Source organism: Accipiter gentilis, chromosome 11, assembly GCF_929443795.1.
Source record: "Accipiter gentilis chromosome 11, bAccGen1.1, whole genome shotgun sequence".
Lineage (NCBI taxonomy): Eukaryota > Metazoa > Chordata > Aves > Accipitriformes > Accipitridae > Astur > Astur gentilis.
The window spans coordinates 13,302,164-13,321,054 of record NC_064890.1 but is presented as its reverse complement, the minus strand read 5'-3'; the positions used below and the strand labels follow the sequence as shown (position 1 = coordinate 13,321,054).

The following is an 18,891-nucleotide window of genomic DNA, read 5'->3' as shown; positions in this document are numbered from 1 at the left end:
TATAAAACTCCTTATGAACTTAGCGTGGCTGCAGTTTTAATGCCATCCTGTGAACATCTATTCCAACCTCTGTGCCTGGAACAGGTTTGATATATCTTTCCACAAATCTTATCTGTGGTAGGATTAATAAATTTGGCACTAACAAACAGCCTTAAAGTATGTAATTGCATAATAACATCTGGGCCTAGTACCTTGCATCTGTTTACCTGTGTGGATGGACATGAAATGGAGACAAATACGTGTTCCTTTTTTGACTCTGCAGCGAAGTGTGAGCCTCACCAGTGCCAGAATGCCTTGGGCTGTGCTAACAACCAAGCGGGGTCTCAGTAAGAGATCAGCGCACAGAAATTGCACAACACCTGTTACTCACCAAAATACACTAAAAACCACTGGGGGAGAAGACTTACTCACACCCAGCAGCTGTATAATTGCACGTGCAGACATCTCCAGGGGGGGTTAAGTACAAAGAGATACGAGAACTCTAGCCCCTAGCTACTTGGGGACATCATAAAAGAACTCAGGCATAAAGAGAGAGGGTAATTTAATGAAAATATGTAGGGACTTCACAAACTTACTTATCTTTTTGCTTGAATCTGGACTGACTAAGCTGATTTGGGCTAGGCAGCAAAGCAGATGGGGCTGCTGGTTCCTCCACCTGCGGTCAGGGAGCAAGGCCGGAACAAAGCAGCAGAGCAGGTGCTCCTGCATTTGGAGAATGGGGCAGAAGGAGTCAGCAGGGCAGTGGCCAAACGCTGTTTTCATTTGTTTGTTTGTTTTGCAGGAGGGCTAGGGAAGGTGCATGGGCATCCACAAGCTGCTGCTGTTACAGTTGTAAAGAAAAGGGAACCTTAATCTTCTAACCCTCCAGAAATCAGATCTTTTTTTGAGCTCTCTGGCCAGCTCTACCCTGTGCATGTTAACAGTAGCATATCCTGCTGTCTGGAAAAGCTGCAGCCCCAGTATCTGTCCAGAGTGATCCTGCAGCCAAAGCGTTGGTATGGATTCGAGAGACGAAGGGATTGATGTGACACACAAAATAAAATTTACTACTTTGGATGAAACAACTAGAATAAATTTACTGCTTAAGTGCCAGGATTTGAAATTGAGATTTTTAGGCCGGGGTCATCTTCTCTAAAGATCTCTCTTCTTTAATAAAAGGAACTAGCGGATAGATCTTTCTCAGTCTTTCAAAGCAATGTCTGCACAGTGACGGGGAGTGGCTTTCTCCCTCCTCTGCCATATACTTTGTGCAGACAGCAGAGTGACAACTGACCACTCTGAACAGGTATCACAACTTTGAATCTAGATTCACTTCGCATAAGTCTCATTCACTGCGTTAAGCCAAAAAGCAGAGAAAATAATCTCTCTGATTTACTTATTTTATGTAGGAACTGGCCTGAACAGGTTCTACCTTGTACTTCAAACAAAAGCTTTCTGTTGCCCTTTGCATAGAGGAGTAAGAATCTTTTTTTCTTTTTTCATAACTAAAATAAAATCTGAAAAAAATGGAAGCAAGGATTGTGCTGTGAAAATAGAAACTTATATTCTCTTATTTTCAGCTGCACTTTTAAGTACAAAAAACCCCCACAACATCCCTAAAATTTTATATGCAGCATATAAATAACCCACCTTCTGGTACAGTGTAAACATCTGATTGCCAGCGAGGAAGGACTACCCAGAAAAGGACCTTAACTGAGCTAAAATGATTATGCTTTGCTCTATTTATTGATTAACAAGATCTTTACCTCACTAGATATCCAAGCCTTACATAGAAAATATAATATTTCTTTAATGAACATGACCTTTGTACAAGTATTATCTGGAATGATACCATGAAATCAGACCCTGAGGAAAGACAATGACTGAATGCCTGAGTCACTGATTTAAGACACACTGAATATATTTGGACACAATAGCTGTATTGATGACTGAGAATTCCTGGTATACCTTCAGTTTAACATGTCAAGTAATCAGCAACTTAATATTGAACATGGGAACTTACTCAACATAATAAGTGCCATATATGGGATCATCAATTTTCTCCCAGCCATATGGAAGCTCTGAAAAACAAAGAGTTATCTCTCTCAGTAAATGCAGTACAGAATGCTAAGATTTCTAGTAACAAAATTGTGGATCTTTGCTGGGGATTGAGGGAAATAACTTGATAGTTAAATTAGATACAGTGACCAAAGCAAATGTCAAATCCTGAACACATACCATGGCAGCCACAACTAGTAGTAAGTTGAAAATTGGCATGCAAACACAGATCTCGGTCTCTAGAACAACACATTTTAGTTGAACTACTTTATTGTTCCAACAGCTGTGCCAGCCATCAGCTGTAGCACATCTTGTATGACATCACTGCCGGAAGAAGTGAGGGCATTCTGTTTTCCCAAACAGGTACACACAAAAAAAAGTACTTTGCTTTTTGAGCTTTTTTCTTTGCTAGGAATCCTGGAAAAGCTGGCCTTGAAGGAGCAAAAAGAGTTTGCCTTCTGCCATGTAAGTACAGTAAATACACCTAAATGTTTCTGAGAAGGTTGTACTATTTGTCTTACTGTGATGGCAATTCCACAGCCTCCAAAGGCATCCTGTTCCAAAGCCTAGTTATATATCAGAGACATCAGAGTATATAGTAGTACATGGAAGTACAAACCAAAATAAGATATTATAGCATCTTCTGGCCTTAAAATAATTACATTTTGCAGAAGCAGAGAAGACGTTTAATTGTTAATACCTAAACCATTCAGGTATTAGCAATTAAAATGTTCAATATGTTAATTTAATGGTCATAAAAATCAATCTGTGTTCATGTACAAGCAAACTCTCATATATATATTCACATACATCCATAAATACATATTTTATTATCACTCACACTGAACACTTAAGACATGATTGTACTGCCAACAGAACTTCATCTTGTGTTTAAAAGGCATCAGATGGATGTGACAAGTATCTCAGTTGACATGAACAGAATAAAAACCTCAGTGCCAGATGTGATGACTTTGAGGAGGAGACTCACAAAAGGATGGGCATCCCCACCATGCACAGGTATTGATTTCTGTGCACTTGAAGAATATGGCACAATATACAGGGAGTGGTACTGACATTCTACAAGGAGATCTGATTCTGGAATTCCTTATCTCAGATTTTATTTTCCTTTTCAAACTCATTTGCACTTTTGAAGTAACTTTTTGGGGACAAAATGAGTACCAAACTAGACAGAGAAGAACTGATGTAGCTCATACTGAACACAGAGTCATTAAACTGGTCATAAAGAAGTACTCCTGGATGACTTGAGCTTCTTTTTTTCCGTGACAATGTGACTAGACAATTATTGGTGTGCTGTAAAAGGCAAATAGGAAAGTAAAGCCTGGCTGGCAATAGGGAGATTAAAGAGTTAAACAACAATGTTAAGAAACTGCCTCACCTCTGCTTGTTACTTCTCCTTTAAACAGATGTGTGATATCCTTTCTTGAGTGAACCTTCTTAGACTGCTGTAGCCTTCATGACACATTGCCCTCAAAGGATGTTCCTGCTCAGCCCTTTCCAATACCGCAATGAAGGATATAACCCCCTGCCAAAGACTGGCCAATGCAGAACTCCACAAATTTGCAACAAAAAGCTCAAGGACTTCCTTAATGTCGATATTCATTTTTTCCTATTATTCTTAGAATATTGTTAGCTTTGAAATCTTCACAAGTCTGCAGTCTGAACTGCTTTTGTCAGGGCTGTTTTGTTATCGTCACTTCATAGGAATAAATGCAGCATAAGGTATTTAAGCAGGTCACAAAATCACAGAACGGTTGAGGTTTGAAAGGATCTCTGGAGATTGTCTAGCCTAACCCCTCTGCTCAAAGCAGGGTCACCTAGACCAGGTTGCTTAGGACCATCTCCAAGTGACTTTTAGGTATCTCCAAGGGTGGAGACTCCACAACCTCTCTGGGCAACTTCAAGTGTTTGATCACTCACATAGTGAAGAAGTTTCTTCTTTTATTTAAGTAGAATTTCCTGTATTTCCGTTTGTAGCCTTTACCTCCTGTCCCGTCACTGGGCACCATTGAAGAGAGCCTGGTTCCATCTTACTTGCGCCTTCCTTCAGGTATTTATTTAGTTTGATAAAATCCCCCCAAGCCTTCTCTTCTCCAGGCCAAACAGTCCCAGCTCTCTCAGCCTCTCCTCATAGGAGAGATGCTCCAGTCCCCTCATCACCTCAGTGGCCTTTCACTGGACCGTCTCCTCTACGTCCACATCTCTCTTGTGCTGGGGAGCCCAGAACAGGACCCAGCACTCCAGCTGTGTCTCAGCAGCGCTGAGCAGAGGGGAAGGATCATCTCCCTCGATCTGCCAGCTACAGCCCAGGAGGCTGTTGGCCTGCTTTGTTGCAAGGGTATGTCACTGGCTCATCATCAAGTCACCAAGCATTAGAAAGCCCTGGTGTTCTCTTTCCAGACCTGCCCAGAACTTCAGTAAATTCCGTAAATCCCTACAATGCTTCTTATGAAGTCCTGTATATCCTGAGACAAGACTGTAGAATGTAAGCCATAAATATTAAAAAAGAAAGCAGCTGATGCACAAATCCTGTACTGCCCCTGCAGTGAGCTTCATTCCCAATGCATGCATGATAAATAAGGCAATTATTTGCTATGAAAAAATGATGGTTTTACCTAACCCTGTGACACAGAATAAATATAAAGTATTAGTTTAAATACTATAGGTACATTTTATTTTTATGTAACCTTGCAAGGCTTTCTTCCCCTAATTAACTTAATGTTGCTTTCATATCTGGCCATCCAAAATCACACTCCCTTAGAGAAAAGTGAGGCAGGTACTGGTAAAACCTGTATGTACTTAAAAATACACACAAACACACATGCACACACATACACACACCGATGTGTGCATAGATCCCTTTCCCAAAGTGTATTAGTAGATGGAGGTTTTTTCAACTATGAAATTAAAAAAAGAAAGTAGATGTTTCACCCAAATTTAAAAGTAGCTATCCTTCTGTAAATATATACACTTTCAAGTGTATAGATGCAGAAGACATATTTTATTTTACATATTTATGGAAATCTGAAATAATTTGAGGACTTACTATTAACCTATTGGCCTATTTTTTCCTAAAGTAATGATGTAATGATGCATAACTGTATTTATAAACTGGCACAACTATTGAGAAGGCAAATGGCAAATCCCATCTTCTAGTGTAAAAGTCTGTAAAAATTTAATGAACTGGACATATCATGGAGAACCCACTTTGATAATGCGTGGATTGAACCACTGATTATTTAACATCATAAAATAGTCATGGGTTCAGAAGAAAGGAAATAAAAAATTACCTTCGTGTACCATAATAAACTCCTTGTAAGGCTATGCTCTAATTTCATTTTTCCATTTGAGATGCAGCCTGTAAACTATGTTTAATTAAAATTCTGCGTTGACCAGTAAAATGGAATTGCTAGAGCACAAACCATAAGCGCCCTGCACCCCCCCAAAGTATGGCAGATAAGGTTAGTGGAGTATAGTTTACTACAGAGCTTCTGTTAGGAGGATCTTCTGCTACATTTGCTTTCACTGTGATTATTTTTCATTACATTAAATAGTGGCATCTATTCCATTTTTCACTACTGAAATGAAAGGTTACAGGACAGAAATACTTTAGTGCTCCATAAAATAGGAAGCTAAGCATTTGCCAGATTAGTGGTGAGGGCATTACAGTTTCTCTTTTTCATTTCACTGTGCCCAGTGATGATCATTAGGGATGAGAGTGAACAGTAAACATTTATAAAAAAGAATTGTTATAAAACACTTGTGAAGGAGATTACTGTTGGCCACCATGATTTGAATTGGGAAGGGAGCTATAATTATAGCAATCTCTGATATTCATTTGATAGCACTAGCATGCTAGTTCATGTGTAATTTCAGCAACCAATGGTTTTACGGTTACTATGCTATATATGAAGTCTTCATTTTCATGAGCTCAACGCTTCTACCATCCATGTCTTTGAATTCTATTCACTCCAGGAGAATCTCTGTGTATAGAAGTAAAAAAAAAAAAAAAGTTCCATCCTTTATTTTCAGTCTTCAATATCTAACATTGTTTTCCCACAGATCTCCTCCTATCATCCAGTGGAGGGCCCGTTCAGGAACATTTGTAAAATCACCATTTAAAAATCAGTAATTGTGCAGCATTTGGCAATGCTGTTACGATGAGTGGATGGAAAGGTGCTGGATAATCTGTATAGAACATATATATGCTCCACTTTTCAGATTTCATGCTTTATCACCTACCAGAGCAGCAGCATCTAGCTAACACTGCAGAGTCATCCACAAAAAAAGATCAAAAGGGTACAGCTGATACTAAGACACTTCGCTCCGTATGCATCTGGGTAAGCTTTTAAATGCAGGAGCTGCATTTCTATAAGTAACCAATGGTAACAAAAGCCCTTGTATTTTCAAAGAAAGAAAGAGAGAAGGAAAAAAAAGAAGGAAAGAAAGAAGGAAAAAAAGAAAGGAAAAACTAGTATGAATTCAAGCAGGTCACTTCAATAATCAGTGGTAGTGCCTTCTCATCATAGCCTCCTTATGCTAATGGTCCAGATGCTCTTATTCTGCCTTCTGAAAGCTGTTGTGTTTCAGAACGATTTTTTGATGGTGCCACTTAACTTTCTCTGGGGATGGAAGAAGGAGTACATTTTGGATCTCAATGTGCCAAGATGAAAAAGCATATTACCAAACCCAAAAATTATTTTTTCTGGAGTTTATGGAGTAGAGAGAGTCATAAAAACCTCTCAAGGTTTCAGAACAACAGCCAGCATTGTGTCACTACCCTACTGACAGGCTGGAAAGAAAGACGAGAACATATTTCTTGAATCAGCTGCAATCAAAATATTTGTATAGCACAAAAGAATATGGAATGAGAGAGAAAAAGAAAATATAATGCCTGCTGTTATTGAAAATGCTGTCAATAAGGATGTGGAAGCTGTGGAACTCAGCATGAGTTTGGTTCACCTGCCTTGTTAACACCCAGGCACAGGTCAAGAATCCTTTTCTAACCCATATATGAGACTTCGCAAAAAAATACTTTATCTTTCTACTCAACAGCCTGTGTTTGTTTTATCTCTTGCTTTCTCTCTTCTCTTTTCTTTCTCCCTGTTTCGCATTCAGTTTTGCTTTTTCAAGTTGATTACCTACTACAGAGGGTATCAAAAGAGCTGGGTAAAAAGTTCCAAAATACCATGCAGCTCCACAGTCCAATGCAGTTGCACACTCTTCCAGTTTCTTTAACAGATATAGTCTTTGCAAATATTTATCTGTAAGTCTAAACCAGTGTTCCTCACTGCATAGCTTGCACAAAAACCTTTGCCTGCAATACCCTAAGGCACAGCACAGATTACCAGGGAGCGGATGCTGCTCATGGCATGCTGTGCTGCTCCCTCAGGAGCAGAGGGCTGGAGATGTCTGGTTTGAATGCATTCGTTAGTGCACGTCCACATTGCACAGCTGATTCATGAAACTGATACAGGAGTTATGCTGCTGCTCCTGCAACCTTCTGTTACAGGTTACCATAAGGAAAGAGAGGATAACATTGCTCACTGAAAATCAGTATTTAACCTACTATCCACATACCTGTGTGAATTCTGCTAGGTCACCTACCTGCATACTATCTGGGAGCTTCAAATAACAACAAAAAAATCAACAGGTGTATGCCATGGTAAAATACTTTATACTACCTCAACAGGTTCCTCCACTTAGCCATGTTTCAAAAGTCACTGCCTGAGCTGGAAAATGCAATTACCAACATGTACTTCTCGATGCTAGTGTACAAATCAGAAGCTGAGCGAGAAAATAAATTAGACAAAAAAATTGCAAGTTGAATTGTTCACTGTCTTAGTGAAAATAACAACAAAGGCAGGATGGACAACCCCACCTCCATAGCAAAAAACAAATTCACTCTTCCTATCATGGAAGACCTGGAAAACTTAACGTACCAACTCCAAGCCAAGCCATGTAAGCTCAATTTCAATTAAACTCGTGCTCTCCAACTGCCATTATCATACCAGCAAATTTCACACAATCATGACTGTTTATGTTCTGTCTGTAATCACAAACCATTTGTGTGTAATTTATTCTCATGAATAAAATGACATTATGCATAATTTCTTCTTGCACAATGGAAACAAATGTCAAAGTAACATTCACGTGTGATAAATGCATCTTCCTCCTTCTGTGCAGCTTATTGTGACAGGATACATCCTTAATTGTGCAGAACGTAGATTACTAAATATTACTATCAATTCAATAATATTTTCTCCCAGCATTGTTACCAAGTGAAGTATTGCCAACAGTAGGGATATTTTTAACATTAGGTGTACTTGATTCCTCCGACATGCAGAACTGTGTAATGTCTAATCAAGATTTGCATTAATACAGTGAAAAAGTACCAACTGAATTACTGAGTTTTAACTATTAAAGAAGAGTTCATAAAGGGCTTGTTAGCTATTAATTCAAGTAAAAATGAAAAAAAACCCAACAATTAAATTAGGTGAAAAAATACCTTATATGTTGTGAATTTAGTTAGGTTAATGTAGGCAGTGCCAGAAATAGTTTCCTTGATACAGAACTCAGTTCTCAACAGTTTAGTGGGCAATAGCTGAAGCTGGTCAGAGTACTCTACACGGACCTTTTCAAGAGAAAGCTTAGAGTTTCTGTTAAAAGATTCCAAACAAACTAAAAAATTCTGTTTTCCATGTATTTAGAAAGACTAGATTTAAGGAAAGCAGAAATACTTACTGAAAAACAGTTATTATTAAAACTTTAAATTTTTTTCATCAAATCGTTATCCTTTTCTCTTGTTCTCTGTTCTTACTCTTCTGTTATTTGTGCTGGGTACTTGGTTTATATTACAGAAAGTTTAGGGAGACAGAAGCTTAAACCAGCTCCTTCTTGATCTCACAATTCCCACTAAAGTGACTAGTGTTTTGCTGGGGAAATAGAGACCACTAGGAAATGCTGAAAAATGTCATTTTTTAGCTACAAGTTCTTGCCCAGGAGACTGGATATGAATGCATCCAGGCTTCTATGGAATAATTAAACAGCTATGTGTCTTAGCTTCCAAGAATAGCTTAGGTTAATTTCTGAATTCCGTGTTAATTACACATTATCTCATTTTTAATCGAACAAAAGGTACATCTAAACAGAGTCACTGAAACTCTTATCCTCGCAGCTCCTAGCTTTAAACTAGCTAACGTGGGCACTGCTAGGAGTAAAGTCACTTCAGGATGAATCTTGGTGCAGGATGCGTACCTGCTGGAGAAGATCAACACGAGCCCCAGCAGTTACTCACACGCGTGCCGAGGAGCTGCGATGGCACCGCTGGCTGGTTCAAAGTTCACACATGCACACAAAAGGGACTGTCACTGGCACACTTATTTTATCAGCAGAAAAGGAGCTCCAAGTACATTAACTGAGCACTGCATTATCAATTTGTATTCCTGGAGTTCAGCAGATTTGCTGCATGCCACGTACAGCTCCAACGTGGAAGATTCTGCCTTTGAAACTCATTTTATTAACACAGCTTTTTTTTGTGCTATATTCTTTAGACTTTGAAGAAAACAGACTGAAAAGAAACATTCTTTTTGATCTTTTGGATGTTCAAATCTTTCAGGGCTTGTACCTCATTACTGACTCTATCAATTCAGCCTTCTACAAACCAGTGTTTTCTACCTAGTAACTGCCTGATGTCATGAAGTTAGGCTTTTCTTCTATTTGCTTTTCAGTCTCTTTATTTATTTATATGACTTCCTTTGCTGTTAAATGTTTAACAACAAACCCTGTGAATTTATGGAGTTATTGAATTTACTGTTATTATATAACCTAAACCCTTCAGTTTGGCTACTGACCTTAAAAGACCCATAAAAGTATGTAGCTACTAATAGTGCAGATTAGACCTTATGGGAGGCAGCTAGGTATTCTGTTACTAGTATCTCAGATTCATATATAAGCTTCAACGTATTTTAGCTAGCTGTTCACCTCAACCTTTGGTGTAATAAAGAAAGAAAAGCCTATTACTCTGTAACAAACCCAAATGACACATTTTAATGTTACTTTCAGTGCCAAACTTTACTAAAGGGGAAACATGATTACCCTCAGCCTTTCCTCACAGGGCAAGTGCCCCTGCCCCTGCCTGTCTTGGTGGCCCTTTGCTAAACTTGCTCCCATGCATCATTCCAGTTTATCGGGTATTGGGGGGGTCCCAAAACCGGATGCAGTATTACAGATGTGGTCTGACAAGTCAGTTCCCAACCTGTACTGTCGCGAGAATTTCTTCCTGCCCAGGTGCAGGACTTTACATTTCTCCTTGTTGAATTTTGCGAGGTTTCTGCTGGCCTGTTCCTCCAGCCTGGCTAGGTCCCCCAAAGGCCCATGACCATGTTGACTGGTCCCCCTGGTGTGTCCCCCAAAGTTGACTTTGTTGCCTCCTTCAGACTGTACATAAAGGTGTCAAACAGGACAGACTCTGCTATAAACCCCTGCAGTACTCCTCTTGCGTAAGCATTCAGGTGTAGTATGGCCCATTAACCACTACCGTCTGAGCCTCATCACCCAACCAGTTATTTACCTGTACAGTTCTCCATCCATCCAGATTTTTAATGCCCTAAATGTGATACACTAATATTGTGGGAGACAGTTCAAAAAATCTTGCTAAAGTCAAGGTAAATGACATCCACTGCCTTTGCTTTGTCCACAGATCCAGTCATTTTAGCATAGCAATCAAGTTGGTCAGGCATGATTTGCACTGGGTAAGTACACACTGGCTGTTCCCAGTCACCACCTTCTCCTTCAGGTGTCCAGAAATGTGTTCTCAGAGGACTTGCTTCATGATTTCATCAGGGACATTGTCAGGGCCTGACACCTGCCAGTGTCCTGAGCTCCTCTGCCACAGCATCTTGAACTTCACTATTTCATGGCTGCTATAGCCAAAGCTGCCATTGATTATCACATCTTCCACTAGTTCTTGCTGTTAGTTCATAGCAGGTCCAGCTATGAGGTCACCCCTCATTGGCTCATCTGGTACCTGTATCAAGAAGTTATCCCTGAAAACTGCCAGAAATCTTGTTGCCTGCTTGTCTTCTGCCTTGCTGTCCATATAGCAGATGTCAGGGAGGTTCAAGTCCCCCCCCCCGAAAGTCAGAACCTGTGATCAGAGACTTCCTTGAGTTGTTTAAGGAAGGCTTCCTCTCCCTGATCAGTGTGCCTGTAAGAACAACCCACCATGGTCTCCCTCACCGGCCTCTCCTCTGATCCTGACCCACAGACTCTCCACCAGCCAGCCAGCCATCCCATAGGAGAGCTCCGTACATCCAAGCCGTTCCTCTACACAGAGGACAATCCCTTTTTCTCATCTCCCCTAACTGTCTTTCCTGGTCAAACAGGTTGTTTTACCTTGTTTCTGGCTGATTTTTAAAATAACAGCACTAAACTTTAATTAAAATTTCAATTTACATTAGAAAACATTTGCTTCATGACTTCATTCGTCGCACTGGGCCTTGAGAGTCTCAAGTCAATGTTTCAAAATAAAGCACACAGCATAATGCTTTCTGGTTTTTTTGTCTTTCTGCCTTGTTATTACACCAAATGGCAATTACTTGACTTTATGTGACAGGCCAGTGAGGCAAATGGATAGACATATTATAAAAAGAGATGGGAAAATGTAGCATCTATACTGATAACAGAAAAAACCCCATCCAAGATGTACTTTGTATGCTCACAATGAACTGATTATCTGTGGGTGGTCCACAAATAAAAAACTATCCTGCCCAGACTGCAAAATTGCACGGGTACATTACTTATTTGTGATGAGCTGCAACTGCCTTAGAAGCTTCAGATACTGGCTTTGGATGGAAATCTCAGAGCAGATTAAACAAACTAGTGCTCTGATAAAGTACAAGACATCTTACATTTCTACATTTTATTTCCAAGTGGCCAATGAAGTTGTATGCAATCAGATAGAAGAATCCTCCTCAAGGTACTTCCTACATGATCTGTTTCCATGACGACCATGCTTTTTAACAATATGTTTTCACAGTTCTGAACAGTAGCTGGATATATGTAATGCAGATACGTTATTTGTTTAAACAGTATTTGATGAAATAGATAAATCAATACAATTGATGAGGGAGATTATATTGCACTGTGGAGAATTCAGGTTAACACTGCAGCTGCTGAGGCAGCAATTCTTGATTTATACTAGTGAAATAAGACTAGAATCTGGTTTTGTCTCCTCAGTGGCTTCACTGCCGTATTGAGGCTGAGAACTTTGAAAGTTCCATCTTTTATTACTTTTTGCTTTGTTGCACAATAGATAAAAAGCTGCTTTAGTTGCATGTAACTGCTTTCTGAAACTTCTTGTCATAACTTATTCATCATTATGCATTAGTTATATTTATGAGGACACTCAAATTGAGCAACTCTGTACTTTAAACATTACGTTAAAAAATCCCTTGGCATTTGAATGACAAGGAAATATGTATGAATTCAGAAGCTTATTTTTCTTTATTTGACTTGTAATGCCATCTGCCAAAACTCTCAGTATGGTTCTGTGACAGTATCAGAAAGGAACTTTGCATGAGAAACAGGTGTGTGGTCCTTTGTTAATCTACCAGACACATTTTGTTTGCATTCATAAGGGCACTTTGCAAATGTAGTGTCCAATTAATACACCAATTTGTGACAATGACAAAATGATCAGGTTTCCAAGTCGTTTTTCATTCAAGAGTTTTAACTGTGTGGGATTGTCCTGGCTTCAGCTGGGATAGAGTTAACTGTCTTCCTAGTAGCTGGTACGGTGCTGTGTTTTGAGTTCAGTATGTGAAGAATGTTGGTAACGTTGATGTTTTCAGTTGTTGGTCGGTAGTGCTTAGACTAAAGTCAAGGATTTTTCAGCTTCTCATGCCCAGTCAGCAAGAAGGCTGGAGGGGAACAAGAAGCTGGGAGGGGACACAGCCAGGGCACCTGACCCAAACTGGCCAACAGGGTATTCCATACCATGGGACATCCCATTTAGTATAGGAACTGGGAAGGGGGGCGGGTGGGAATCACTGCTCGGGGAATAGCTGGATGTTGGTTGGCGGCTGGTGAGCAATTGCACTGCACATCATTTGTACATTCCAATCCTTTTATTAGTGTTATCATTATTAGTTTCTTCTTTTCTGTTCTATTAAACTGTTCTTATCTCAACCCACGAGTTTTACTTCTTTTCCCGATTTTCTCCCCCATCCCACTGTGTGGTGGGGGAGTGAGTGAGCGGCTGCGTGGTGCTTAGTTGCTGGCTGGGCTTAAACCACGACACGGATAATAATAAAACAATTAAGATCTACCCATGTTTTCTTCATGTTTTAATGTTCAGTAATGTTGGTATGTGCTAACATGTTATAGGAAGAAAGAAAAAAGTAGTAGGCAAAGTAGTATGTTCATGGTCGTAGTCACTATTTTTTATTTTTATGTGCTGCAATGTCATGAAAAGTGACAAAACACGAAGTTTTCACTCCCTTCCCGCCCCCCCACCTCCTTCTCAGCATAAAACCTTCATAAGGGTGAATAGAGAAGTAACCCAAACACTAGAGAGGGGACTAAGAGGGTACTACGTTAGAAGAATAGGATGGAAATAGAGATGAGACAGAGGAAAAAAAAAAAAAAAAGGAAGGAGCAGGCTGTGGTTCTTCATGTGTCTTGTTTATTAGCAAGCATCTCCAAAACCCTTCAGGTTCTTTTCCCAAAGAAAAGACCCCCTGACTTCTCCCAAGAAAACCCAAATCTCCTTCAAAGACATGCTGCAGTCTGTTCCTAGTTCTCCCCAAACCTAGCTGGTTTTTTACCAAAGAATTTGTTCCTCTCCCTGCCTCCTTCTTGAGACTCCTTCCTTACAGCCCCAGCAGTGACACAGCCCCACCAATGATGCAGCCCCCCCTGAATTCTGCTGGGCAGGAGCACCTCCGCTGCCGTATGTAAGCCCGTCTTTTCCATTCCCAGAACTTCTGAGGAGAATAAGGATATAAAGACAACTAAAAGACTGCTGTGGCTACCTCAGAAGAAGCGTATCTACAACAGTTACTGGAAGAAGAGAGTGTCTGGTCCCTTTTTTTCATTCACGTGCAGCAATAGCCTATTTGCATAAGGGACGGGACTTTCAGGTTGGTCAGTCATGTGGCCATCTTTATCATAAGGATCAACCCAGAGAAGTGAGGTGTCTGACTTTCACGATACTGCTGTACATAATTTTGGAATGAGCAACTGATCTACTTGAGTTATTCCAACAAAAAGTAACCTTTTCCTCAGTGTATGCCCTTGCACAGTTATTATATTAATTAATTATTTAAATTAAATTAATTACTTCTAATTTCATTTGTACTTAATGGTTGAAGGTAGGTCTCCAAATTGAAGCTGTACCAGCTCAGCGGTATAATAAACAGACCTTCAATTTCAACTCCTTTTTTTCTGTTAGTCTGTTGATTTCTGCTCTTTACGGTTCTCCAGTCTCTTCAGCTCCTTAAATACTAAGGTCACTACAAGTCCTTAAAAAAAAAGAGACCCTCCAAACTGCTTCCCCTACAACTTATCCCCAAAGATATATGGTCTACCGCAAAGTTAGTACAGAACAGACCCTACAGGGACCCTACAGGAACACCAAACACAAAGATTGAACAGTATCTCATCTCTCACTGCAGTATCTCATTTCAGCCCAGCTCTGCCTGAGTCTATTTTATACCGTTCCAATTCCTCTGTAAGCCAGTTTAGAAGTAATCAGATATAGGCATACAAAGGCATGCTTTTTACAGACTGACCTAGAGATACTTGATTAAATTTTTTTAGGATTTCTCCTTCTGGACCATGAGAACAATTCAGACTGAGTGGTTAGACTGGGTCACCTCAATGCCAGCACACCCTGTTCAGAAGGCTCAGTAAGAAGGGCAGCAGCACGACCTTGCTGATTAGAGCCTCAGTTACTTCAAAAAATACACATATGAGGGCCTAAAAGAAAATATAAAAACTACTGTTCAACCAAAGCTGTCCCTAAATCACTAGAAAGGAGTCTGAGGATATCAGACAAATAAACTGCAGAAACTGCAAGCAGAGAAATGAGGCTGTGGCAACATGTTTTTTAAGATTGATTTTGTTGTTATTGTCTATAACTACGCATAGTTGTAATATAACCAGGGAAGAGCAAATAAGCACAGAACAGAACAACTTTTAGTGGCTGGTTATATTTCTTTTCATTCATTTGCAGTCTTCGTAAAACTTAATAAACTCTACTGGCCATCTGCAGGCAGAACTCAGAGGATGAGAATTTTATTGGGACTTCTTTACTGGACAGGTGTAGAGACTGTAATTATTATCTTAAAGTCAAGCAGAGCTGGAAGGGACTTGATTTTACATCTCTCTTGATAGGCATTCCTGACATTGTAACTGTAACGTTTGCTATGTACTGCTGTAAAATGTAATGTTGGGATTATCATCCATAACTTTCAGATGCAGCGGAATGGGCTAAATTAAGTTTGTTTGTAATTTATGATACATTCACTGTGTGCACTTAGCAATAGCTAGTTATGTTTTTCCTTGGTGAACTTTAATTATTTTTAGGAATATATTATATGCCTACAGAATATGTGTGCTCCATTCTTAAGTTTGCCTTTTGTGCTGAGCTGCAGTCAGGATGTGTGGACTTAAACTAGTGTCTATTTTCTTCTTTGATATGCAATTAGGTGCTTGCATTTCACAGGTTTGGTTCACATCTGGTTCACTGGTCTGTTCTCACAGAGAAAGATTATTTCTGTATCATGGGAAAAAATAAGCCTCAATCTTTTTATAAAAAGTCTTACAAATGCGGAGAATTGAATGCTACATGCATTTTAGGTGCATATTTTTCTCTGCTCCACTGACAAAGTCAGTTGTGCAACTGCCATGTTTGTAAAATAGTTGGCTCTGAGCACTTACAACACCTGTGGCAGAGGCAGCCTCTGCCAACCTTTTAGTACACAGTGAAATGATAAAAATGTATTAGTTTTCCACTTTCCAGTTGCAGTCCTAATTACACAATGCAGCTGGTACTGCAGGAAAATCCGTGCTGTTTAACAGTAAAGGAATTTAAGTGGAAGGCGTGAAGATGGTGTTGCTTTGCAACTGTGTCTTCTTTCTCTTTAATCTCTTTTTTTCTTTCTACCATTTTAAAATTAATAGGTGATGTGAAAGGGCAAAGGGACAAGGGAATTACAAAAGATGGGTGGAAACGAGTGAGAGAAAGCATCAGTGTGACCTTGAGTGGAGGAAGACACGTTGCTACGATTGGCACAATGGCTGGTCAAGTCTTGCTTGGACTGGCTGTGAAATTGCACATTTCCCTCCGTATCTTACTTATCTTGTCCTTTATTTGTCATTCTCTTCTCTTTTGGCAGTTCTATGTCCTCCATTTTTCCATTTTACAAGAATTTTATTTTTAACTTCCTTTCCCCCTGTTTTGTGAAATTGTTTGAGTCAGTAACAAACTGGGTACCTTTTGCTTTCCTAAAAGTGATGAAAGACAATGGTATCTCCTGCAAGTTAAAATAGGAGCCAAAGCTCATGCAATTTGTACCACACAGCCTAAAGAAGGGAGAATATTTGTGTTTATAACTTCTGACTTTGCAGAAGCTGAGTCTGGATAGCTGTACCAAGTCTAAAAGAGAATGGGGATTGTATAATATGGTTTTAAGATCATGAGCTGGCTGCTCCTTGAAAACACAACCTCCCCTGTGATAAGAACATGTAACTCACTGGTGAGTGCTTAGCATGACAAGGATTTTATAAAATTAAAACTCATTTAGATCTCAGTCTAAGGTTCTCCTGAGAATATTTACATTTCCTTTAATAAAGATAATTAATGCCACTCAGTTGTTTTAGGACCACAACTGTAAACAGCTATGGGCTGTATCAGGTCTGTCAATTTTACTTTGTCCTAAAGAGTCTGAAGTTCGCAAGACTTAATCATTATTCGCTCAGATTTCCAGTATCCTACTCTCTTATGATAAGTATGACAATATCTGCTTACTTCAAAAAAATGGGGACCTCATGAACAACTGCAATCCTACAATCATCAAGGTCATTCTCATGTACCTTCAGAACAAGGCTGTCAAAAGCAATTGGTGTCAGACAGCATCTCTGAGCTAAACTCTGCCCATTGTTCGATTTGCAGGTCAGACTTCTGCCATTCAGATGTTACCAAGGTTCTGAAATAATTTAATAAAGCCACCAAGACACCATCTATTCACAGCAATCAATCACCAGCATCCTCATCCACACTTAGTTACAACAGTGAGTGGAAAACCATACTGAAACAGCCAATGAAAGTAATGAAGGATACTGTATTAGTATCAAAGTCCCAGTAATCAATTCTCAATCCTGTCTGTTCACACAACAAAATCTGGAGTCTGGAGGCTGTTTTGACCTAAAAATGACAGGGAATGGCACCTTCTTTGCTGTAGCAAAAGTAATTCACTGCAACCAGACAACAATTTACACGATTTCACAGCTCCAACTATTCTTGAATGATAGGAGCTTATATTCAGACCTGCTCACGTTTTTGCTTTGTTCTCTTCAACTATTGTTCTTATGAAAGTTTTGCCATCTTCTTTCAGAATCTTTCTTTTAAACGTTAAAAGCAAGAGGATTATTTATTTTTGTTCCCACAGAAAACATTAAAAAAAATCTTCAAAAGACTGGAAATTTTGCTGTAGCTATATTGATGGCTGTGCTATTCTGTGTAATCACACTTGTCCCTTATGAGGAGAAGCTCTCAATAAAGGGCTCGAATTGTGAAGCAGAGCATACAACTTTGGTACAGATATTGTTAGGTTTTCTGCAAGTCAAGGTTACACTGACAAGCCAAAGCCTTGCTTTCACGACGCTGCGCAAACCTGAGATAATCTGAGTAATTCTACAGGAATGAAAGAGAAGGAATATTTAGCAAGGCAGAAGGGCCAAGGAAATACAGACACACATCATATGGAAGTGGCCACAGTAGAAACACTTCTGTGCATGGACGTGGGAATTTGCATCTCCCACTTCCAATAGCTTTCTGCCCAGAGTGGTCTTTGCATCTGCACGCTGCCCAGCCCTGATGGGATTCAGCTCTGCACAGCCAACAGGGCAGCCTCTGCCCTGCAGCGCAGTTTGCTTCTCTCCCAAAGAACCCGCACCAGTTTCGTTACTTCAGGAGAAGCAGCAGAGTTTAACCCACGGTAACTGTCCATTATCCACTGTCTTACCTTAGAAAATAAGAATAGAGAGAAAGAGAACACAGGGGTTTTTCTGTCTTACTTCAGCTAATCTAACGGTCAGAAGGAGAGAAATCCTTACTATTGTTATTGCCTCATAATTAGGCTTGCCCACTTATCTTTTTAATTTTTGATAAATTGATAAACATTTCTGTTATTAAGGACAACAAAAGGAAAAATATAATAAAAAACCAAATCAAGGACATCAGCACTCGATCTTGTGATAATAAAATATCGGATTACAGAAAGGGAAAATTCATTCAATTACTGCAATATGAATGGTCTTCAGATGCCAAATATGAATATGAAATTCAGTTTTTAATCTATCTAAAAGTGTATGTCTGCAGTCTTTGATTTAGACTCATGTCTAATGCAAATCTTATTAAGTAGAAGAAAATGCTTGGAAGAAAGAAAAGAAGGCAGAATAAAATGTATAACCTTCTCCCTTCTCCCCCCAGATAAGACCTTGGTCTATTAAGGATAGCACACAAAGGCCTGTAATATTTTCCCTAGATAAGTTTTTACCTCTGTATCACTTTTTTTTTTTTAAAAAAAAAATCTTAATGGATATTTATGA

The 18,891-nt window shown here is 39.4% G+C and overlaps 1 protein-coding gene across 11 annotated transcripts in view; it reads right to left on the bottom strand.

Annotated features, from left to right (window-relative positions):
• Positions 1 to 18,891, bottom strand: part of MAGI2 (membrane associated guanylate kinase, WW and PDZ domain containing 2) — a 763,702-nt gene that overhangs the window by 158,255 nt on the left and 586,556 nt on the right. For 10 of the 11 annotated variants that reach the window (XM_049814030.1, XM_049814031.1, XM_049814020.1 and 7 more), the window contains one exon: positions 2,003 to 2,060. The exons of the other annotated variant lie outside the window; for it this stretch is intronic. In XM_049814030.1, the coding sequence (XP_049669987.1) occupies positions 2,003 to 2,060 (58 nt within the window). The remainder of the gene's footprint in view (positions 1 to 2,002; positions 2,061 to 18,891) is intronic. 11 annotated transcript variants of the gene reach the window in all.